The following is a 25,683-nucleotide window of genomic DNA, read 5'->3' as shown; positions in this document are numbered from 1 at the left end:
TGCTCTACAGGACTGTCATTTTTCTCATTTGATCCAATACTGGATCAAAACCAGTGATGTGGCCTTGTGAAATGATTACAAACTTGCTAACTACCATAGTAAGGTACAAAAATTCTTCCCTAAAAAGTAACATTTAAAAAAAATTGCACAAAGGACACCGAGAAGAGAGGACAAGTAATTGAAAACTTGTAACTGATGTTGATTTTAACTATAACCACTACTACACAGACTATACTAAGAACTTTTGATTCTGATGGGGGCCAACTGAAGAAATAGCCATTTTCATGTACAAAATATAAGGAAGACTCAGTGGACACAATTATAGGTATTTTTTAATGTCAATACTCAAAATTAGCATTAATATTGGCTTTTCTAAGGAAATCATAAGCGCTTATTCTCAAGAGCATGTTAGGAGTCATACTACCATGCATTGTGGAAGAAACAAAGCCACCTTGGGTAGAATGCCCCAGACTACACACACCAGAAGCAGTTCTACGGTCTTGGAGGGCCTTCTCACCTTAAAGGTTGTGGTGCCATAGAGCTTGGTGGTGTGGACTGTTTCTGGAAGCACATTAGTGATATTGGTGATGAATTCTTCCAAGTACTTGCAGGATTTCTCCAAGTGTGTTGTATTGATAATAATCTGGACAAGCTAGAAAACAACAAGCACATGCAAGAGTCATCTGACTATTTACCCCAAGATGAACAGCTCAATATGAGCCTCCTGGTAAAGAAAAAAAAGGCCTGATGGCAGAGGCCATCCATATTCTACAAAAGGGTGTGTAAAAGCATGGGCTTACCTATGACTTCCTCTATGAAGCCTCCTCTGACTTCCCAAAGCAGCTGTGTTTCCCCCACTACAGGAGCACCTGTCACTCTATTTTAAATATATGCCTTCTTCTGTTTAAAAAAACCAGGCTAAGAACAAAAACTGCTAGTGTTTAACATAGAGCCTGGCAATAAATAATAGATGAATGAATTAAATAATTGAGCTCTCATTAAAAGAACACAAATAATTGAAATGGCAAAAAAAAGCTTAAAAATGAGGCATGATGAACAGAGAGATATTAGAATAGACTGCAGTATATTAACAAACTTTATTAGTTTATGGAAGAAAAAACATGGACACTGAAATCAGAAAAACTCAAGGGATTAACTACTTACAAATTGATCCTGGAAAAGTCTCTTAATTTTTCAAAGCCTGTTTCTCTATCTGTAAAATGTTAATAATTTCTAACTCACAGGGTTATCATGGAGATTAATACTTGATACTTATTTCCCTTTGCTTCCAGAAGAGACCCTTAAAGAAGACAGTCATCTATAAATTATTTTGAGAGGAGGATGAGGAAAAATAACTCTTACTGTATAGAATTAATGTTTATAAAGCATTTCCCAGTTCATTTTCTGACATTGTCTTTCCACAACCTGGAGAATTAAGTTGAGTATAATTATTACTTCCAGTTTACTGTAACAGAAAAAAAATGAAGCTATTTTTTCTACATCACATAGTCTGAATGGAACTAAGGACTCAAATCCAAGTCATTTACTTTTGAATTATGGACTCATTTAAATGCCTTCTGACAGTGCTTTTAAGGATAAGCATGAGATGCCAGCCCTGGAGCACTGCACGTTGATGTGCCTCAGGCTGAAGTATCAGATTCTGGGCCTGCCATTAGTTATACGTTTCTACACCTTGATTCTTCTCTATGTTAAAAAAAAGAAAAGAAAACAAAAGAAAAAAGGAGCAGTACCTACTACTATTTGAACTATGAAAGCTATTCATAGTCCCCAGAGTCTAAAAACAATATAAAGGAAAAAAATGGAATAGAACCTTTGTTTTTGTCTCACTTTTCTACATCTTTAACTTTTCATTTTCATAAGAATATGTCTGCTGGTGGGGTTGTGACAGGTAGGGGGAGTTTTGGTGTATAAGACTATGGAGGAACTTAGGTCTTCTTTTCTTCCAATGAGGTTGTGAAATGGGAGAGTGGGAAGATGACACAAAGGGGACATTGAAATTAAAGATAAACAAACGTACTACACATTTTCACAATCAAATGATATTTCAGAACAATGTTTCAAAGTCAGAGTTGTACTTCAATAGAAGTCATTGTATTATACTGTGGACTATTAAACAAAAATATTGGTAGGACTATAATCAGAAAGTACGTTCTTACCTCCTCAACAGCACGCAGCACAGGGCTAAAACATACATGTCATTCTCAAAAATACATATCAACTCATCATGACAAGGCTTTAGCAATAGACTGGATGAAGGAGAAGGTACCATCTACTGCCCTAAGGTTCAGCCAGAAGATCTGAGGAAAACAGCTACTGTAAAACATGACAAGGGGCACTGACCCTGAGATGCCCTTCAAACAAAAGTGAAAAGTTAGAGTAATACTGGGGCTAGATCTCTGTATTAGTCCCCACAACTCATCAGACAAGTTTATATTCATCACTAGACACTTTCTATTCATTCTACAGTTTGAGTTTGGAGACTTTGAGTTGTGGACACTACTGATAGAGAGACACTATTTCTATGAAGTTACCCAAAACATAAGCCTTTCAACTTTAGAGTGCTCCAGGAAAAAACACCCACCAAAATCAGCAATTCATCACCCTCTTCCTTTCAACCTGCTTCCCCCTCAGAAGACTAAAATCATTTAAACATTTTTTAATTGTCTAAATTAAATCACTCTTCTTCCTGAGTGAGAAGGTGCTACTGGCAAGGTTGTCTTGATGTAGAAGTCAGAAAAGTAAGAGAGTTAATTTGGAGAACTGAAGCATTTCTGTTTTAAAATCAGCATTACCTACAGGGAACACACTCTATCTATCAAAAGAAATCCTAATAATAAGGAGAAATCATGTCATGTTATTGAAATAAAAAATAGTGGCAGTCAAAGAGAAAATTGTCCTGTTTTGCAAGATATTGGCAGTTAGAAAAAAAAAAGGAGGCGGCTTCACTAGGTAAAGTAGTAATTTCCCATGACTTTTTAAAGATCTGTCAACACAAAAGATCACTATGAATTACGTCAATTGGCTGTCAGTCACTTTTGAAATATTTCACTGCTGAGCATAGAATAGACTATTAAAACACTCCAGGATTACAGTAGATACCATGTCATTTTCAAAGGGAATATTGTCTGTTAATGAGGTCTAAGTGATCTCTACTCATGAATGACAGCTAACCAACATCCTTAACAAGGGCATTTACAATGTAAAGCCCGAGGCTTTAGGGGTAATTTTGAATTTAAGGATGAAATGAAGCACTTTCAACTTCCATCAGAATTTGAGCTCCTTTGATATTTTTAACCCCCACTTCCCACTCTCTTATAAAAATATATCACTGCAGCAATCCAAACTGTCCTTAACAGTGTTTCAAGGATATAGAACTAACAACGATTAGATATGGGATATATCTTAGATAAAGGAAAGTTCTTTGAGAACTGTCCAAAAAAAGAAAATGCAAAAAGCAAACAATCACCTCTCACAACTGAATGATCTAAGTTAAAAACCATTAAGAAGCAGAGAAATTTTCTCTCTCTCTTTCCCAGTATTAGAGAGAGAGTCTGATGCAGAAGGCATACAGAAGAAGGTGGAAGCCACTTCTCCAACCCTGCTTCAAAGCCCCAACAGAGCTTGAGCCATGATGACGGAAAGATGTTCATACTCTTGACAAACTCCAGAAAAGAAAATGTCTTCATCATCTTCAATAGTTCAAAACTAAGCCCTAAATTTCAAGAAGAGGTTTCTACTCTCAATTATAAACTACTCCTGAAAAATAAACACATCTACTTAAATTTAGAGTATATATTATCTTGTTCCCCAAAGCAGAGAATTTAGTACACTGAAGTTTCAAAAGGACTCACAGAAAGCAAGAACAGAAGTCACACTCTGCTCCATGCTACTAATACATCTCAACTCTTAGAGCTGCTGAAGATCAAGAACTAAACAGCAGCCTTGCTTCCCAAACATAAAAATAAGCGATCCCTAAGACTTCAAGGAATTTTATCTCCATTTCAGCCCAGCATGGAGATGCAAAAAGAATATACAAAAGCTATGTCAACTATTCATTGTACAATATCTCCAAGGCAAATACCCAGAATGTTAAAATACTTGGAACTACCAGTTCCAAATTCAAAGGTCTAGTTCAAGGCTTCCATCTGACAAGACTTAAGTATAAAATGTTTAATATAATATTAGCAATATCATTTCTGTTAACAACAGGGGATGTATACAAATAGTTTGTGAGAGACAAGTAACACAGTACACAGCCATGTTGAGGTAGAGCAGGCACATGGGACAAGCATCATGATAAATTTTTCCTGCCTTTGATGAAAAATGCAGAGGTATAAATAGTAAGAACAGGAGGGACTCCTTCTTAAGGCTAAGATTCCATTTTTAAAACCATGGAGTTAGGAGGTGAGATTCCTAACATATTTTATGGTGATTAGCCAGCCAACCCTATCTCAAGGCAGGGCAAACGGTTCTAACTATGTCTCTATTGCTTGAGAGTAACCACTATCTTAGAGGGTAACCATTATCCTGGAGAAGAATAGGGTCAATAAATTCCTTGTGCTAAGTTTATGTTACAGAATATCTAGAGAACTATGGATGGTGACATAATGTCCCTCACCAGAGAGAGACATCATGAGACCACATGTCAAGCTTATGTTCCCTTGTCTCTTTATCCCATACTTGAACTCCTTAAAAACACAAACCTTAAGCCTGTAAGCACACCTTGTCTCTGAGGCTGCCCACACTCCCCTTTCTTCAATTGTGTACTTGCCTTAAACAAAGCCCTCTTGCTGCTCAACTTAATGCATTTTATCTTCATGCTCTCTTCCAAGCCTGTAGGGAAATTAATAAGAAACCCCCTTTCCCAGACATAAGCTACTTTACTACTTCACTCAGTTTTCTAGACTTAAGTACAAGTCTCTCTCTCTCTCTGTCCTACTTCAGACCCTAGGGAAGGGTTACTAAGATCTCTGTGATTTGGGTTTGCAAGTTCCTGTCGCCTGGGTGACGCGGAAAGGACTGCAGCTGTATGATCAAACTCTTTAACAGTCTGCCCCAAAATCTCCTTTCTTTGCTTTGGGGAAGTTCTCAGAACATAATCTCACTCCACCCAGTGCTCCTCGGATTCCCCAAATATTAGGTGGTAGGGGCTTAGTTCCCATGCTGTGCAGATCAAGCGGACACTGGATGCCAGGTGACCCTGGCTTTAGGAGTTGGCGAGGGACTTGCCCTACACCAAGCAGTTTAATGAACTTCCCTTTTCTCCTCTTCTTCCTTGCTCTCTACAGCCTGCATAGCTGCTGACATTCACTTCTACTCTTGCTTTAATAATTCCTTTCTTGCTGGCACTTGTTCAACCTGATCCAGACTTCTTTCCCAGTCAGAGTCAAGAACCCTCCCCCATCCGGGCTGAGGTTTCACCTAGTGTGCAGGAAGAGACTTCTTCAGATGCAGCTGCCTGGCAACAATGTGGTCAACAGTTTAAATTATATTAAAAACAAAAGGTCAGTGCAAAGAATTGGCCATTTATTTAGGTCTCCTGAGAGACAATTCTGATCATAAAAATACAAATATTCAACATGGTACAACTAATAGGAACTCTGAATTTCTTTCACTTTAAGAACCTATCTTTTTTCTTTCTTTCTTCTTTCATCAATTAAGAACTTCTATGTGCCAAGGAATTGGGATAAAGCTGTACACTCTTATACACAAAAGAGAAAGTCCCTGGCTTCATGGATATTATAGTAAACACATACACCTATAAACATAGTATGAGATCAGATGTTAATAGGACTGGGAATCAAAGTGAGGATAAGGAGTTGCATGGTGATGGGAAGTCTGAGCTATTTTAAGATAGGGTGGTCATGGAAGGCCTCTTTAAGGAAGTGACATCTGAGTAGGCACTTGAAGTGAAATATAATATTTCTATCATCTATAATAAATAATTTAAATCCAAGTTCTATCTTAAGCCTTTCTATCAATACATTCCTCACAAACAAGTAGTGTGTCCTTTAATTCATCTAAAATTTTCTTTCAAACTTAATTAATTCTGATATGTTCTGAGATTAATAAACTGGTGGTATATTTCCTTTCCTCCATGATATTGATGTTTTAAGTTAGCCTAGTGAAAGAGCAAAGGTTTAGAACAAAGAAAATCTTATTTCAAAACTTACTTTAAATCTTATTTTTAAAAGGAAATGTATTTTAAAACTTATCTCAAATCTTATTTTCAAACTACTTACTGGTTGTGTGGCCTTAGACAAAGTTACATCTTTCCTCATCTTATAATTGAGATAACATCAATGTCATACCAAAGAAATGATATATTATGAAAAATTAAGTCTAAATACTAATATAACATTAAAGTACAAGTATAATATATACCACATTTCTGACAGCTATAATTGATATGAACTTGCTTATTGTATCTCCAGCTAAATGTGGCTTAAGAAAATACACGATGCTAGCTAATCTCACTTTAATTCATATCCATTAGCCAAAGTGGGCAATTAACACTGTAAAATAACCATATTATCAAGCATGAGCCAATTGTCATTTCCTTATGCCCAGAGATAATTTTTCTCTGCTTCAACACCAACACTTGCACTCAGTCCCCACCTTCATCTGAAGACTTTTCTTTCACTGGGAAAACAGCATTTGGAGCCTGCACCGTGCCATATACCCAACCACTGCCATCTGATCCACAGACTCTAACTTTCATCTTCGTTTACAGACGAACAGATGAGGTGTTCATTACCTAAAGCTAATCCCTTTCATTGTGCATTAGATTCTAAACTCTCTGTCCTACACAAGGACATTACTTCAGAGATTTCCCCTGTTCTCCTGCATCATCCACTTTTTGCTTTCTATTACATTATTCTCAACAGAAATAAGAATGGTTACTTCTACTGAAAAATAAAACGAAAAACCTTTGCTTTATCCACTTCCCTGCCAGCTATCACCTCTTTTCTTTGCTTGCCTTTGTAACAAAATTCCCTGAGCTGTCTTGTACTTGCTGCCTCTAATTCTTCTCTTCCCATTTCTAAAATTTTTTCATTTAAATTAGCGTTTTACTTTAGGATCGTTTTATATTCACAAAACAGTTACAAAGAGTCAGCAGATACTCCACACCCAGTTCCTCCTACTGCTAACCTCTTACATTACTATGATACAGTTGCCACAACAAAGGAACCAACATCTGTACATTACTACTAACGGATGAACACATCACTCAGATTTCTCTGCTTGCTCCCTAATAGTCTTTACCTTTTTGAGGACCCATCTCAGATACCATGTTACATCTAGTTGTCATTTTTCCTTAGCCTCCTCTTTCCTGTTGCAGTTTCTCATACTTTCCCATCTTTGACAACCCCGACAGTTTTGAGGAGCACTGGTCAGGTATTTTGTACAATGTCACTCAATTTGGGCGTGTTTACTATTTTCCTAATGGTTAGACTAGGGTCATGGGTTTTGGAAGGAAGATCACAGAGGTCAAATGCCTTCTCACTACATCATACCAAAGGCACATGCCATCAATATAACTTATGACTGATGGTGTTAACCCCGATTGCCTGACAGAGGTAGTGTTTGTCAGGTTTCTTCACAGTAATGTGATTTTTTTTTTCCCTCCTTCCATACTGTTTTTAGGCAGCAAGTCATAACCACCTCCTTCAGGGGTAACAACAACATAAATTATTTGAAACTCTTCTGTGCAAGACCCATTCTCTTTTTTATTTTTTATTTTTTATTTTTATTAAAGTATCATTGATACACAATCTTATGCTTGGACTCATTCTCTTTTAAACCTACTTTATTAGGAGTTTCTTACCATCATTCTATTAAAAGTGCTCCTACTAAAGTTGCCAAACTGGCAACAGGTTGCTAAGGCCAATGATAATTCTTAATCTTTATCTTACCTGATCTACCAGCAGTATTTGTCATAGTTGAATATTTCCTTCTTCTTACATACTTTCTTGCTTGTCTTCGAGAGCACCACACTCTCCTGTTTCTGTTTTTGTTTTTGTTTGGTTTCTTCTACTTTCCTAATGGCTCCTTCCCAACCTCCTTGGCAAGTTCCTCTTTTCTCCCAACTTCCTAACACTGGAGTGCCCAAGGGTCCTTCATTCTTCCTACGCTTCTCTTCTCCATCTTTACAAATTCCCTCAGTAACAGTATCCAGTCAGGTGGTAATAAATATTGTTTATATGCTTCCAAATTTTATCTCCAGACAAAACCTGTTTCTCAAACTCCAAACTCATATATCTAATAAATACTACAAATTTAATAGATCCCAAACCAAATTCTCAATATACCGTACCCCAAACTTAGCTCAACCGTAAGTTTTAGCCATCAAATTTCATGAGATATATAACATTCTACTTTCTCAAACCAAAAAATATCAGAGTGATCTTCAACCCCTTTCTCACCTCCTTCATATCCAATCATCAGGAAAATACGCTGGCTCTACACTGCAAATTGGATCGCGTCTCACTCCCTCCATGGCTACCACCCAAGCTGCCATCAAATCTCACTAGATTGTTGTCATAGGTTCCTAACTGATCCCTGTTTAGCCCCAACAGTATATTCTCAATACAACAGTCAATGTGATCCTTCTGAAGTATGTCAGATCATGTCACTAATGGAACTCCAGCAATGGCTTCCTATTTCACTCAAAATAAAAGCCAAACACTTTACAACGGCCGAGCACAAATCCTGGGTACCTCTCTGATCTAATCTCCTGCTTCTTCTCTTGCCCACTCCAATCCAGCTCTCTAGTTTCCTTATTATTCCCTAAATTTGCCAGTAACTTAACTATTGACTTCAGGCCTGTGCCAAGTTCCAAACTCTGCCAAGAATGTTTTCCTTTCAAAGATAACTTACCACCAAGATGCTATTATTTTTAATACATTGAACCTTGAAATTTCAACACATTCCTGATTTCCTTAGCCCAGGTTCTTCTTCTTTTCTCCATAGTTTCATCACCTTTTATTATACTATACTAGATGATTTACTTGTTTGTTTAACCTTTACTATCTGTTTTCTACCACTAGAATGTAAGCAAGGATCACCTTTGTTCTTATTCTTGTTGTTTACTTATTTATCTTTAAGGCTTGGATCAGTGCCTTTCAGATACAAAGTATTTCATAAATATTTTAAAGTTAATAAATAAATTATCATTTTTTAATTAAGGTATTATAGATCTAAAATCTTATGAATACTTCACATGAGAAATACTGTAGTTTCAACATTCACCCATATTATCAAGTACCCCCCAAAACCCATTGCAATCACTGTCCATCACAATAGTAAAATGACAGAGAGTCATTACTTCACTTCTCCCTGCATACTGACTTCCCCATAACCTACTATATTGTGTGCTAATTGTAATACCCCTTAATCCCTCCCTCCCCAAGCCCCATCCCAAACTCCATCCCTTTGGTAACCGCTAGTCCCTTCTTGGAGTCTGCGAGTCTGTTGCTGTTTCATTCCTTCACTTTTGTTTACTTGCTAAAATCCACAAATGAGTGAAATCATTTGGTACATATCTTTCTCCACTTGGCTTATGTCACTGAGCATTAATACCCTCTAACTCCATCCATGTTGTTGCAAAAGGTAGGATTTGTTTTCTTCTTATAGCTGAATAATATTCCATTGTGTTTATGTATGACATCTTTATGCACTCATCTGATGGACACTTAGGTTGCTTCCATATCTTGGCTATTGTAAATAGTGCTGCAATAAATATAGGAGGTGCATAAGTCTTTTTAAATCAGGGATGGTGATTTCTCCAAGTAAATTCCAAGGAGTGGAATTCCTGGATCAAATAGTATTTCTATTTTTAGTTTTTTGAGGAACCTCCATATTGCTTTCCACAATGGCTGAAGTAATTTACATTCCAACAAACATGTAGGAGGGTTCCCCTTTGTGCGCATCTTCACCAGCATTTATTGTTCCTTGTCTTTGGGATGTTGGCCACCCTAACTGGTGTGAGGTGATACATCATGTGGCTTTAATTTGCATTTCCCTGATGATTAGTGATGTGGAGCATCTTTTCATCTGTTGGCCTATAAATTTCTTTTTTGGAGATGTGTCTGTTCAGGCCTCCACCCATTTTTTAATCAGGTTATTTGTTTTTTCGGTGTGGAGGCATGTGAGCTCTTTATGTATTTTGGATGTTAACCCCTTATTGGATAAGTTGTTCAAGAAAATATTCCCCCATACTGTATGATACCCTTTTGTTTTGCTGATGGTGTCCATTGCTGTACAGAAGCTCTTTAGTTTGAGGTAATCCCATGCATTCATTTTGTTTTTTTTCATTTCTCTGAGGAGATGCGTTCAGGAAAAAATTGCTCATGTTTATATTCAAGAGATTCTTGCCTATTTTTTCTATGAGTTTTATGGTTTCATGACTTCCATTCAGGTCTTTGATCCATTTATAGTTTACTTTTGTGTATGGAGATAAGACAATGATCCAGATTCATTCTCTTACATGTAGTTGTCCAGTTTTGCCAACACCAGTTGCTGAAGAGACTGTCATTTCCCCATTGTAATCCATGGCTCCTTTATCATATATGATTTGGCTATATATGTGTGGGTTTATATCTGGGTTCTCTATACTGTTCCATTAATCTATGGGCTGTTCATGTGCCAGTACCAAATTCTTATGATTACTGTGGCTTTGTAGTAGAGCTTGAAGATAGGCAGCATAATCCTCTGAGCTTTGTTCTTTGTTCTCAGGACTGCTTTGGCTCTTTGGGCTCATTTGTGGTTCTATATTAATTTTAAACTATTTGTTCCAATTTGTTGAAGAATGCTGTTGGTATTTTGATAGGGATTACATTGAATCTATAGACTGCTTCAGGTAGGATGGCCATTTTGACAATATTAATTCTTCCTATTCATAAATGGAAGACACCTTTCCATTTATTGGTGTCTTCTATAATTTCCCTCATGAGTGTCTTAGTTTTGAGAACATAGGTCTTTCACCTCCGTGGTTAGGTCTATTCCTAGGTATTTTATTCTCTCTGATGCAATTATAAACGAAGTTGATTTCCTGATTTCTCTTTCTGCCAGTTCATTGTTAGTATATAGGAATGCAACAGATTTCTGTGTATTGATTTTGCATCCTGCAATTTTGCTGAATTTAGTTATTACTTCTAATAGTTTTTGGGTGGATTCTTTAAGGTTTTCTATGTACAATATCATGTCATCTGTAAACAGTGACAGTTTAACTTCTTTCTTACCAGTCTGGATGCCTTTTATTTCTTTGTGTTGTCTTGATTGTCCTAGCTAAGATGTCCAGTACTATGTTGAATAAAAGTGGGCAGATTGGGCATCCTTGTCTTGTTCCCAATCTTAGAGGAAAAGCTTTCAGCTTTTCACTGTTAAGTATGATGTTGACTGTGGGTTTGTCATATATGGATTTTATTTATGTTGAGGTACTTGCTCTTTATACCCATTTTGTTGACAGTTTTCATTATGAATAGATTTTGAATTTTCTCACATACCTTTTCAGCATTTATTGAGATGATCATGTGATTTTTTTTCCTTCTTTTTGTTGATGTTGTGTGGGATGTTGATGACTTTTATAATATTCTACCATCCGAGCATCCCTGGAATAGATCCCACTTTGTCATGATGTATTATTTTTTATGTATTTTTTAATTCAGTTTGCTAATGTTTTGTTGAGGATTTTTGCATCTTTGTTCATCAGGGATAATGGTCTCTATTTTCTTTTTTTGTGATGTCTTTGTGTGGTTTTTGTATTAGAGTGAAGCTGGTCTCAAAGAATGAGTTTGGAAGTATTCCCTCCTCTTCTACTTTCTGGGAAATTTAAGGAGGATGGGTATCAGGTCTTCTCTAAATGTTTGATAAAATTCAGTGGTGAAGCCATCTGGTCCAGGGGTTTGTTCTTATGTAGTTTTCTGATTGTCAATCAGTTTCATTGCTGGTAATTGGTCTGTTCATATTTTCTGTTTCTGGGTCAGACTTAGAAAGTTGCATTTCCTAGAAAAATTGTCCATTTCTTCTAGATTATCCAATTTGTTAGCATATAATTTTTCATAGTTTTCTCAAATAACTCTTTGTATTTCTGTGGTGTCTGTAGTGATATTTCCTTTCTCAGTTCTGATTTCTTTATGTGTGTACACTCTCTTTTATCTTTGATAAGTCTAGCTAGGGGTTTATCTGGTTTTTTTATTTTCTCAAATAACCATCTCCTGCTTTCATTGATTTGTTGTATTGTTTTATTCTTCTGAATTTTATTTATTTCTGCTCTCATCTTTATTATGTCCCTCCTTCTACTGACTTTGGGCCTCATTTGTTCTTCTTTTTCTAGTTTCATTAATAGTGAGTTTAGAATGTTCATAGGGGATTGTTCTTTCTTGAGGTAAGGCAGCATTGCAATATACTTTACCTTATGACTGCCTTTGCTGCATCCCACAGGTTTTGGAGTGTTGAGTTGTTTTCATTTGTCTCCATATATTGCTTGATTTCTGTTTTTATTTGGTTATTGATCCACTGATTATTATTAGGAGCATGTTGTTAAGCCTCCATGTGTTTGCGGGCTTTTTTGTTTTCTTTGCATAATTTATTTCTAGTTTCATACTATGTGGTATCAAAAGTTGGTTAACACAATTTCAATCTTTATTAATTTACTGGGGCTCTTTTTGTGGCCTAGGATGAGATCTATTCTGGGAAACGTTCCATGTGCACTTTCAAAGAATGTGCATCCTGCTGTTTTGGGGTGGAGTGTGCTATAGATGTCTGTTAGACCCACCTATTGTAATACATTTTTCAGTGCCTCTGTGTCCTTACTTATTTTCTGTCTGGCTGATCTGTCCTTTGAAGTGAGTGGTGTGTTAAAGTTTCCTAAAATGAATGCATTACATTCTATTTCCCCCTTTAATTCTGTTAGTACTTGTTTCACATTTTTAGGTGCTCCTATATTGGGTGCAAATATATTTATAATGGTTATATCATCTTGTTAGGCTGACTCCTTATTTATTATGTAATGTCATTCTTTGTCTCTTTTTACTTTGTTTTGAAGTCTATTTAGTCTGATACAAATACTGCAACTCCTCCTTTTTTCTCCCTATTATTTCCATGAAATATCTTTTTCCATCCCTTCACTTTTAGTCTGTGTATATCTTTGATTTTAAAGTGAGTCTCTTGTAGGCAGCATATAGATGGGTCTTGTTTTTTATACATTCTGCAACTCTATGTCTTTTGATTGGTGCATTCAGTCCATTAACATTCAGGGTAATTATCGATAGATATGTACTTATTGCTATTGAAGGCTTTAGATTTGTGGTTACCAAAAGTTCAAGGGCAGCTTCCTTATTATCTAACAGTCTAACTTAACTAGCTTATTACGCTATTCAAGCATGATCTAAAGATTATTTTTTTTCTCCCTTCTTTCTCTTCCTCCTCCACTCTTTATATATTAAGTGTCATATCCTGTATTCTTTGTTTATCCCTTGACTGCCTTTGTGGGTAGCTGATTTAATTTTGCATTTGCTTAGTAATGAATTGGTGTACTTCCTTTACTGTGGTATTATTTTCTCTGGTAGCAGCTCTTCAGCCTTAGGGGCACTTTCATCTATAGCAGTCCATTTTAAATATACTGTAGAGACGATTTGCTGGTGATGAATTCCCTCAACTTTTGTTTACCTGGAAATTACTTAATCCCCTGCTTCAAATTTGAATGATAATCTTGCCAGATAGAGTATTCTTAGTTCAAGGCCCTTTTGTTTCATTGCATTAAATATATCATGGCACTCCCTTCTGGCCTGTATGGTTTCTGCTGAGAAATATGTTGAAAGCCTGATGGGCTTTCCCTTATATGTGCTATTTTTTTTACTTTCTGGCTGCTTTTAATATTCTCCTCTTTTCCTTGATGTTTGTCATTTTAATTATTATATGTCTTGGCGTTGTCTTCCTAGGATCCCTTGTGTTGGGAGATCTCTGCACTTCCATGACCTGAGAGACTATTTCCTTCCCCATATAGGGGAAGTTTTCAGCAATTATTTCCTCTAAGAAATTTTCTACCCCCTTTTCTCTCTCTTCTTTTTTTTCTGGTACTACCCCTATAATACAAATACTGTTCTGTTTGGTATGGTCCACAGTTCTCTTAATATTCTTTCATTCCTAGAGATCTTTTTTTCTCTCTGTGCCTCATCTTCTTTGTTTTCCTGTTCTCTATTTCATTAACCATCTCCTCTACCTCAACAAATCTGCTTTTAAATACCTCCATTGTATGTTTCTTTTCAGATACTGTATTTTTCAAAGTTTTTATCTTTTTTTTGAAGTCCTCCCTGAGATCTTGACTATTTTTCTGTAGCTTGGTGAGCATGTTTATGAGTTTTATTTTGAAATCTTTATCAAGAAGTTTGGTGATTTCAGTTTCACTTAGTCCTCCTTCTGACATTTGAATTTTTGTACAAAACTTTTTTGCCATTTCAATCTACTGATTCCTATGAAACAACAACTTTGTGTAGGCAGTGCCCTCTAGTGCCCAGAAGTTCTATTCTGTGGAGCTACCCAGAACCTGGTGCTCTGGCAGGGGTCACAGACCAGCAGTGCCAGGGCCTGCTGGGAGGAAACAGCTCTTTCCTGCTTCCTGGTGCAGTGCCCTCCTCCACTGCCAGGTCCAGTGGCTGTATGCACAAGGAGGAGTCTCTGCATTATACCCCAGTAGCTGCCATAGGCAGGGCCACCCTCCAGCTGGCCTGGCATGATGGTAGGGGTAGCAAGTGTGCAGACCTGTGCCTGCCAGAAGGAAGGAGTGGCAGGCTACATTTCACAGTGGGTGCCTTAGCACTGTGGTGCCAGCCAGGGTGATGGAACATGTGAAGCTCCCATCCTGTTTGGCTGAGCATGCGAGGACAAGTTTGTCCACCTGCCCTTTCTCCTGAGCAGCATGCTCTGTGTAATATTTGCCCCTTTATCACCCTTTTCGCTGTTGGGAAGTCTGTGAAGGTGCCTGCCTTTCTTTTGTCCTGGAGCCGCAGGTTGTGGGTATCTGTTCTCCACAAGAGGCTAGAATCTCAGTCTCTCTGAGTATTCTGCCCATCTTTGCTTTCCATCCCCACTAATCTCCAGAGCACCATGTAATATGGGGTTTATGCTCCCAGAGGAGACCTCCAGAGCTGGTTGTTTAGCACTCCTGTGCTTCTACTCCCTCCCCTCTCCATTTCTCTTCCTCTCATCTATAAGCTGGCGTGGCGGGAGGGCTTGGGTCTTGCCAGATGGTGGCTTTGCTACATTACCCTTTTTTCTGAAGTCTTCTCTTTTCCCCAGATGTAGGCAGTCTGTTCTGCTTTCTTTGGGTCACTTTTTTAGGATTGGTTGTATTTGCTATATTTTCATGTTATATGTGGTTTTGGGAGGACATTTCTGCCTCACTTCTCACACTGCCATCTTTTTCCCCCCTCCCACAAATTATTTATCTTAACATGACATCTTGTTCTAATCTAACTTCTCTTAACTGAAAATCTCCATCTCTATACAGGACCTGACCATCACTGTTGTCTTTTCTAAATCTCTCTTTTTAAATAGTAGCTGGTAATATGCATTGTATACTATGTACTAGGTACTGTTCTAAGGCCTTTACATGTTCATTTAGTCCTCACAACAGTCCTATGAAATGCATACTATTATTGTCCCCAGTTTATACACAGAGCCAAGTAACATGCTCAAGAACACATCTCTCAAGGAGAGAGCAGAACTGAAGCCTAGGCAGTGTGCTTTTGGACATACATTCTTAACCACTGCCAGCTACCCTTCTTTCTACCAATTTGCCAGAAGCAGCCGTAGAAAAACAGCTGTACCTGTTGACTGAACTAAGGATAGTCATTTAAGGTCTGAGGGAGCAAGGCATTCAAGTTACAGCAGATGCTAGAACTGAAAAATGATGTTGAGTTGGCTCAGCACAGAGAAGAAAAGAAGCTATGAGAAAAGCAAGAAAGACAGTCCATAGAAAAAGATGAAAGGATAGAGCAGATGCACAGAAAAAAGAAGACTTATCATGTGACCTCAAAATAAGACAGGCAGACAGACAGACATTAGCTTATCGGACCTTTTAAGTCCTAAGAGAACTGACAAACTGGAATAGGATTCTTTTAGTTTTGTGTGCTTATAACACTGCTATTGTTTGAGTTGATATCTGGTCGCTGTCACCCAAACAAAATCTTCTCTAGAACAATTTCCATGTTACTATGGACCTCTTTGTTAAGATGAAGTAATTACAATAATTAAATCAATTATCAAAAAAAGTTATAAAATATTATCAAAAATAATTAAGTCAATATGGAAAGGCAGTATATTATAATAAAAATACTTAAGTTTAGGAAAAAACCACCTGGACTCATGTCTCATTTCCATAATTTTGCTAGTTGTGTGACATTGTGCAATCCCCCTGAACCTTAATTATGCCTTCTATAAGATGGGAATGATAACAATGCCTAGCTTGCTTCAAATGTTATTGTACTAGGTGAGATGGTATTTGTGAATGGGCTTTGAAGAATATAAATTATTCCACAAATGTTTCCTATTATGATGATGATGATTCCAGCTGTGAATTCATTTTAGTTACCTGTGAATAAGGATATAATGTCCTCTCTTTCCAAAAGTGAGTAATACAATTATTCAAAGATTCACTGGTTGGTGATGAAAAAGGAAGCACTGGGTATGTATGCATCTATACATGTACATACCACCATGATAGCCAAAATATATAAATGGGTGTGATGTTCCTTCATTCATATGCAGTTATTGATAATGAAAGTACATTTTTCTAAAAAGATCCAAAAGTTTAACAGTAATATTGAAATATTGCCAAGAATTATGATAAAGTTCTTCTTTGATAAGCTCCTACTGCTGCTTCTTATCACTACCTTAAATGAATAATGGAGTCAGGAAAACCAAAGGATTAAAGTCTTTCTCTGAAGATGTCACACTAAATCAATGGCATTGCCACAAGTGAACTCAAGAGCTCTTTTAGGCCAAATATGTTTCTATTACGTTAAGTTCTTGCTATACTACTTGTTTAAAATGGTTTTTCTAAGAGACTGCTAAACTGAGTGGCCTAAAAAGAATTATATCAAGAGTTCTAATGTAGAGATAATTCACAAAATATATAACAAACTTCCTGTCCTACTAGGGATTCAGAAAAGGAGAAGAGTACAATATAACAAGGAGGACTTCCTAATTTTCACTCCACCTTTCCTTTTCTGTAGCTGTCCTGATTATGAAAAGAAGTTATCCTATTCTCAGACACACAAAAACAATGCCTAGTATTTCTATATAGGCAATAGAAAGGGAGTTCTGCAAAATAAGGGGACTACCCTAAATAATGTCAAATGTGACTTTCAACTGTAAAAAAAGTTAGTTTAAAGTAGAACTCAAATACTGCCTATGTCCCACATTATAATGTTTTAAAATCTTAACACAGGGAAAGAAACAATCACTCTAAAATCAGAAGTAGAAGTTCACCTGGCTCCCAGCTGTCTTGGTCTATGAGTCAATATCATTAGCCATTTGCTGACTTTGATCATAGTCTCTGATGGTTTATATCTGAAAATGTCTACTTTTCCTCGAGCAACTGACTTTCAAATTATGCCACCTTTACAGGTAAAACAGATGGCCAACAGCTTTTCCCTTTTCCTATGAAAAAAATTCCTCCAACAGCTCACTTTTGGCACTATAATTTCCATAAAATGACAGGTTGAGGCTCCCATGCAATCCTGGGTTTCCAAAAGACAGGAAACTTCACATCTTTCTAAATTTTAGGAGCACACACTGAATCTTCAGTTTGCCAAAATACTCTTCTGAATATATGTACAATATCTCACCTCCCTTTGTGAGATTGCGTAAACTTCCATACAAATGTGGTGACTGCCTTTCTCTCACATTTCCACAATCCCAAATCCCCAAACTTATATGCTATAAGTAATTATTCATATATGTGAGGTATCTCAAGAACAAAAGCTTAGTCTATCACTAACAAGGACCATGAGTGCCAATATCCTTGGCATCAACGATTTATGCAGGCAAAATGCGATTTCATAATGTATGTTGTATTTGAACTGCCATTCATTTGGATAAGAACCTGATGTTGACTATATTCTCCAACCAAGGATTAAATTATATATATATATATATATATATATATATATTTGTTTGTTTGTTTGTTTGTTTGTATATAATCAATGGCAAATAATACAAACTAATTCCAACAACCTCAGAAAGAAAAACTGGTTAAGCTAGTGAAAACAATGAGAGAGGGGGGAAAAAATGACTTTCCAAGACAAATACTGGATTTCTCTGAGGTGACCAAAGACAACAAGGAATTTGTTTTGCTCTTTCGCCATTAGGAGTCCATCAGGAAGAATATGATGGATCAAATAGAACGTTATAATTAATTCACAAACAAGCCCCAGAGCTTACAATGACTATTCACATAAGGCCTTGGCTGCTTCCATTAAGAATAGCTTTACCTCAGTTAATCCAATATTCTTCCTTTTAATGACATTCTGCAGAGAGTTGCTCAGAGTCCTCGTTAGCAACAGGTTTGTAGATTTACGAATCATGTCATCAACTTCAGTTGAGCTGAAAAGAAGTACCAGGAGTCAGTCACACCAGATGGCAGAGTTTTTGCAAACCAACAAGGTGTCAGTGGTACTTATAAAATCACCATCATCATCATCACCATCATCATCATCATAGCAGCAAATAACATTTACTGTGTGCCAGAAATTATTTTAAGTACTTTAATGTATTAAAATTCATTTAACCTTCACAGGGTACACAGGGTAAATATGAAGTAGTTTTTATTGGTATTTCTACTTTACAGATGAGGAAATGAAGGCAAAAGGAAGTTAAGCAACTTTTTTCAGGTCACATAGTAAGTAATACAGAGCAAAAAATGGATTTTAACACAGGCAATCTAGGTTTAAAGCCCATGGCATTTAAACACTATGCTGCACTGTCTCCCAGGGTAGGTATGATTCCTCATTCTGAAACCATTATTTCTCCCATACTTCCAAGTTTCTTCACAGACTGTTAATTTTTATCATTTTCTAACCTGGCCTCTCTATAGTCTGCCTGCACAATTAGTTAATAAAGGTCCATAAAGAAAGATATCTCTGCTCCTTTCTCACCATTTTTTACATAATGCTTCTTTTGCTCTCATTCTGAAATCAATGTTTCAAGCAAGGAGTTTAATTCTGCATAAATGTTTTTTAATCCTTATTAACACAAAAGTGATCAATAAGGACATCTACTCAGTAAAGGAAATCTGATAGAATCCACAGTGTCAAAGTATTTCAACATAAACACAAATATTACTTATTGCAGAAGGAAAATGGTAATGATAATTACACAGAGAAAACAGACTATATGTTAACTAATCAAAACTAGCATAAACCATAAAGGTTTATAATACTACATACACACAGATATATGTACAGAGAGACAGAAAACTAAGGAAGGAGGAGGGATGGAGGAAGAGCATAAAAAGAGCAGAGAGAGAGAGAAAGAGGGGAAGAGGAAGGGAAGAATAAAGCACACAACACACAAAAATGGTAACTATGTGAGTAATAGATATGTAAATTAACTTGCTATAATAATTTCTTAATGTATATTATATTAAATCAACACACTTAAAAAATCACATTGTACAATCTAAAAAAAATAGCAATTAAAAGTGAAGGGAAAATTATTTTACAATCAGTTTAATTTTTACCCATTCTCAAAAGTCTGTTTATGTATTTATGTGAGCTTCTACCTCATACATTTCTTCTGTGTAAAGAATTCTCTTTTATTTCACATACTGCAAGTTTACTGAAATGAATTATCTTAGCTATTGTTTGGCAAAAAATTTCATTTTGCCTTCATTTCTAGAAGTTATTTTGCTTCTAGAAGTCTATAGAATTCTGGCTTGATTGTTTTTTTCTCTAAGTACTTTAAGGATGTCACTCCACTTGTCTCTGACTTGCATAGTTTCTGAAGAGAAGTCCGCCCTAATTTGCCCCATTATACCTGCATGTAATTTTTTTTCCTAGACACCATCAAGGAATTACCTTATCTTTCCTTTTTACCAGTTTGAATACAATATGTCTAAGTATTTTTCATTGCTTATTGTGGTACTGTTGTCTTGTTGTGTATCTTGATGGGGTTTCCAAAATCTTGATCTCTGGTTTGATGTCTTATATTATTTTTGGAACACTCTCAGCCATTATCTCTTGAAATATTTCTTGTTTCCTGATCTCTTTATCTTCCTTCTTGAACCCTCAATCGCACTGTCTGAAATTGTTCCACAAATCTTAGATATTTTATTTCCTTTCTTTCATCTTTTTAAATTTGTGTCTCAGTTTGGTTAACTTCTAGTGACCTATGTTCAAATTCACTGAATTCTTACTTCAGCTTTGTCAAGTTCATTGATGAGCCACTCAAAGGAATTCTTCATCTCTAAAATGATTTATCACCTTTGATCATTTCCATTTGACACTTTCCAATAATTTCCATCTTTCTGTTAAAAGTCTCTACTCATGCATGAGACTGATGCTGATGCCGATCAGATTTGAATCCCGCTTAAGCACTTACTCCTGTGTGACCTTGATGGAAGTTACTTAAACTTTTCTCTGCCTCACTTTCCTCTTCTGTAAAAATGGAGTGTGCTTCCTAGTCCCTCATACGTAAGTGCTGTTTTGAGTTATACAGATGTTACATTTGTAAAGTGTTTACAAGAATTCTGACTAATACCTGAAATTTTGTTTTCAGGAAAAATAACTATTACAGAAAATAAGGAGTAGCAAAGGACTCTCAGATCCTGGTTTGGCTGAATGGTGGTATCATTCACTGAAAGGAGAATATTCTTTCAGAAAGCCAATCATGTTGACTGTTCTCTCTCAAATTCTTTAAGAGGAGTTACGTATTCTTCTAGGTGTTTTGTAAGTATACTATACATATTACAACGCTTACCATGGCCTATTTTAATTGTCTATTTCCTTAGTGGATACTGACAATACCTGATGACAAAAAAACCTGCTTTCTACTTCTGCATTCCCAATAAGTAGGATGAATCTGGTATACAAATAGGCTCAAAATATGTTGACTAAATAATTAACCTTAAATTAAAGGAGATATGGATACTTTAAACAAGACCAGAAAATATTTGGAAAAAGAGTATTTCCAAAGGATTTTACTTGTTACTCCCCTACTGGCCTTAACATTTCATCAAGTAGAAGGTAAAAATTAATATTATACTACTCTTTCCTAGTGGAGTGTCACTAATAGAAAGTGTTGAAATACAAATCTGTAAAGAAAATAGTCGAGAATAAGCCAATAAATAAACAAAAATAATGCAAAAATTTTGAACTTCCCCTTTCGCCATGCTATATCAATATAGCAGTGCCATGCTATAGAGGGATAATATGAAGACTTTCAAAAGAAGAGCCAATGGGAACACCAAAAGCTTTTGAGAATATTTCTGCATATAGAGTCACAGTCTCAGTATCTGTTGCATTTCAACAGTTCACACTATACCTTAAATGAAGATCTTCTGAAAACTTCAGACAGGCGTAGATAAATTCTTTAATTTGGTTGTAAACTTTTGGCACAAATTCAGAGAAAGGAAACTTTTTTGGAAATGATTGCTGTAAATGCAAGAATTAATGAAAGCCAGTCACAAACTGACATACATTTATACTTATAAGCTAGTTTAAACACAAAAGGAATTGTCTTCCACATTGTGAACTGTTTAATGACCTCAAATTGAAGAAAGTATCTCCAAAAGGGTCCTGATACTATAAGAAGCAAATTTAAAAAAAACAATAATTCAAATGTCCTTCAACACACACAGGGATAAATAAATTGATACATATTCAGCAATAAAAAGTTATGAACTATTGATACATACAACTTGGATAAATCTCAAAAGCATTATGCTGAGTGAAAGAAGCCTGTCTCAAAAGATGATATACTGTATGATTCCAGTTACATGCACTCAGGAAAAGGCAAAAGTAGATGGACAGCCAGATTGGCAGCTGACAAAGGCTGGGGGTGAGGAGAGGGAATGATTAAAAAGGAAGCATGAGGGAATTTGGGGGGATGGTGGAACTTTTCTACATTATTATAGGAGAAACATGACTCAATGCATTGTCAAAACCAACAGAATTATATAGTACACAGGGTAAATTTAACTGTATGTTTTAAGTGAGAAAATGGCCTAAGAGTAAAATAGAAACCATACTTCCAAGTGTCAAACTGGAACACTCTCAGCAATCTCCAAAACACTTGAGAGGTGACAGGCCCCCAAAACCATCTACTGATCCTCCAAACAGGACTTTCTGTTCTAGGACCAAAAAGCATCCTTTGAAGGTATTCTGGAGTTCTAACCCATCGAGTTGGAGATAATGCCTTTAATGAGGCTGATACAGTGAAAGCTTTTAGAGAATGCCATATCAAACAGAGAAGTTTATTTTAAAGTATTCCCTACCTTTTCCAGCTCTATGTCTTGGAATGGGAATTGTCCTACCACCTTTTTATACATCTCCTCGCTTGTTACTGGTATAGGACTGTAGTTGTCAGAATCAAGTATGTTTCTGTAAAGAATAAGGAAAGAAGGAATAGAGGGAAGGAGGGAGACAGGGAATGGAGGGAGGGTTAATCATTGTAGTGACCACAAGTAATTTTCAGGTGAAGTCAATGGTTATATACATACCACAACACTAAATGAATGTTTCCTCATCCCTATTCTATTCCTTCTACAATACAACTATTTGATTTCAGGTAAGGACATCTTTAAAACAAGACAGCAAGAAAACTATACTCTTGAAACATTTGGAAAACAAATATAAAGATGGCCTTATAGTATTTGAGATTTATGGATGAGACAGAAAATTTGAAGGCATCCTGTTGAAGCCTTAAGGTAAGTGAGAAGTAACAAAACAATGTGCGTTCTGGAAAAAGCAAGAGGTGTTTTGCATTTATTTAAGTAAGGTATATTTGATTATGTTCTTTAAACCTGTACTAAATATCCTATTCTAACTTTCTGGCAGATGAGGAAAATTAACTTCTATAATAAATCCAAATAATGTCATTTACTTCATTTATTGCTCTGTATTAATCATGACTTCATTTTCTTTGATAGGCTTTGGCTCCTTACCTAGACTGGAGGATCTCTAAAAGCAGAGACCATACTACCAAAACCAAAATAGAAACTTAGTGGAGGCATCAGATAGGAGGAGCTTTAAGACCATGGAAATATCATGTTATTAATTTTTAAGGTTTTTATAGAGATAATCCTCCCCTATTTCATAGTTGTACCACTAGCACTATAAACCTGGTTTTTAGAAACACGAATGTTTACATTAATACAAATAAGTGGGGCTAAGTGATGATCAGAGATATGTTCTTCAACTGTGAAGAGGAATAGTCACTAATATTGTACTAACTTTGTAGGGTGACAGATGGGAATTAGACTTCTAAGAATCATTTCATAATGTATGAAAATACTGAATCACTACAGTGTACACCTGAAAGTAATAGGATATCATATGCCAATTATACTGCAATAAAAATAAAAAAGATTAAAGGAACAAGGTAAGATCTTGAAGCTATAAGAATTTGAAAATGGGGTAAGCAGATCTGGGGAAGAGGTCTTGCAAGAGGCAGGAAGTGTACTTTAAGAAAAGGGTAAAGGTTCAAGAGAGGAAACTCAAGGGAATTGACAAGTGGTGTGCACCAGGAAAACACTCCAAGGAGACAATATGAGTGAGAGGTGTTTTCTTACTGTTTCACTTTCTTATTATTGTATGCATGTGGCAAAAACTACTTAAGTAATATGCTTCAAACACTGGATTGTAATAGGCCCCTTCTTTGTGCGTGGAAGAGGAAAAAGGACAGGAATCACATGAGTAAGACTTCAAAAAATGTTCCAAAAAGGCTATCTTATAACTGAGCTACTTACTACCTTTAGCAGATTAGGCAAGGTCATGAAAAGAAAAAAACAAAAAATAGAATAAGAAGACACAAGATGATCTGGATGGTATGAACCAAGATATTTGATACTTACTCAAAGGAACAAAAAGACAAAATGGGGCTCAGGGACTCTCCCCACATAGTAGACACTAGTATACAAAGACCCAATATCATGAGAACTTTATTTGGGATATCACTAAAACATATTTGAATTTTAAATCAAATCCTGGATTCACAGCTAGAAAATATAAGCCACATATACTCATTGCTTATTACATATAGAAACCTTAAGCATAAACACATGCATGAACCCGTGTGCACATGCACCAGTCACACTAACTACAGATAGTTTCTCACCTGAAAATACTTGCCCACTTCTTTAGCAGAGTTTCACTATACTGGTCTCTGATTTCTAACAGCATGTCAAAAAGCTGATTTACAGGAAAACCATACACCTGAAACAAAATAAGAAACAGCTTCATTCTCTAAGGTAATTTTTTAGCAACATGAGAGGGATTAGCACTGAAAAATGTTTTTTGTTCTTAGGCAACAATTTCAGTGAAACCATGACGGAAGAATCATTCATTGCCACCTAATATCTAGTATTTATCTCTCAAAAATTAAAAGATACAGACCAAAATATCTAAGCCAGTCAGAAAAAAAATAAAAAGATAAACATTAAAATCAATTTGTATTAGGTATACTACCAGCTAAGTTCTACCTACAAGTCCCCTTAACAACCTTCAGAAGTAGGGAAAGAAATTTATAATGCTACCAATGACACCCACTTCTAATGTCATTCTATTGGCCAGAAGATGTAATTCCAATGAATAATCATTATTCAAGATGGAAGTTAAGAAACTCCAAAATCACTCAGGAACTATAATTGGATTAAGGATGTTTTGAAAAACTAAGATAATGAGTGCTTCAGTTAATTTACTTGCTCTGTGGGAAAAAAAGGAGGTGGAAACTATTTATGAGAGCATGACTGGCCAGGGTGCTGACCAAGAAATGCAATAAAGAGATAAAAAGCTCTAGATCCAGGAAAGGAAGAAACAATTAAAAACTTAGATACAGACAATGAAAAGACTAGGAGCTGATGAAATACTCATCTAGGTAAAGTTTATGTAAACAGAAGTCACAAACCTGAAGTGTATCAGCAAAAAGCACAATGAGGTTCTTCAAATCTAACACGAGGTTTGGATCAGAGCAGTAAGACTAAAGGAAATAAAAGACAATGAAGGAAAACATCTTAATTATCAAAATTAAAACTAAAGTTTAATATATTTAATTGTTTTAATACTTCACCTGGTGAAGGATCTCTAGAAAATAGAAAAGGTCCAACCAACCCTTTCCTGATTTAAGGTAATACCAGATTCAGCCACAGAACTGCTGAATAGAGATTCAATAAGCCATGATCTACATTTCTAACACTTGAAAATTTGAAAACATACTTTTAAATGACTCTTTGGTTAAAGAAGCAATCAAAATTGGTATTGCAGATTATTTTGAAATAAACAACAGTGAAATAATTCATATCAAAACCTCTGGACTGTGGCTAAAGCCATTTTCAAAATAAATTTGTTACATGCAAACATTAGAAAACACAAAAAATTGAAAAATAAACTAAGCAGTCAACAAAGGAAACTAAGCCAGAAAGAGCCAAAATAAACCATAAGT

The 25,683-nt window shown here is 36.0% G+C and overlaps 1 protein-coding gene across 5 annotated transcripts in view; it reads right to left on the bottom strand.

Annotated features, from left to right (window-relative positions):
* Nucleotides 1-25,683, bottom strand: part of EXOC6B (exocyst complex component 6B) — a 640,335-nt gene that overhangs the window by 260,228 nt on the left and 354,424 nt on the right. For 4 of the 5 annotated variants that reach the window (XM_037027188.2, XM_073211565.1, XM_073211564.1 and 1 more), the window contains 6 exons: nucleotides 25,150-25,221; nucleotides 24,361-24,458; nucleotides 22,520-22,625; nucleotides 21,568-21,677; nucleotides 18,519-18,630; nucleotides 518-652 (listed from right to left, as the gene is read on the bottom strand). In XM_037027188.2, the coding sequence (XP_036883083.1) occupies nucleotides 518-652; nucleotides 18,519-18,630; nucleotides 21,568-21,677; nucleotides 22,520-22,625; nucleotides 24,361-24,458; nucleotides 25,150-25,221 (633 nt within the window). The remainder of the gene's footprint in view (nucleotides 1-517; nucleotides 653-18,518; nucleotides 18,631-21,567; nucleotides 21,678-22,519; nucleotides 22,626-24,360; nucleotides 24,459-25,149; nucleotides 25,222-25,683) is intronic. The other variant, XM_037027190.2, reaches the window with a different exon arrangement.

This window comes from Manis javanica, chromosome 1 (assembly GCF_040802235.1).
Source record: "Manis javanica isolate MJ-LG chromosome 1, MJ_LKY, whole genome shotgun sequence".
Lineage (NCBI taxonomy): Eukaryota > Metazoa > Chordata > Mammalia > Pholidota > Manidae > Manis > Manis javanica.
Note: the sequence above shows the minus strand (reverse complement) of the source record. Positions and strands in the feature narration are given on the sequence as shown.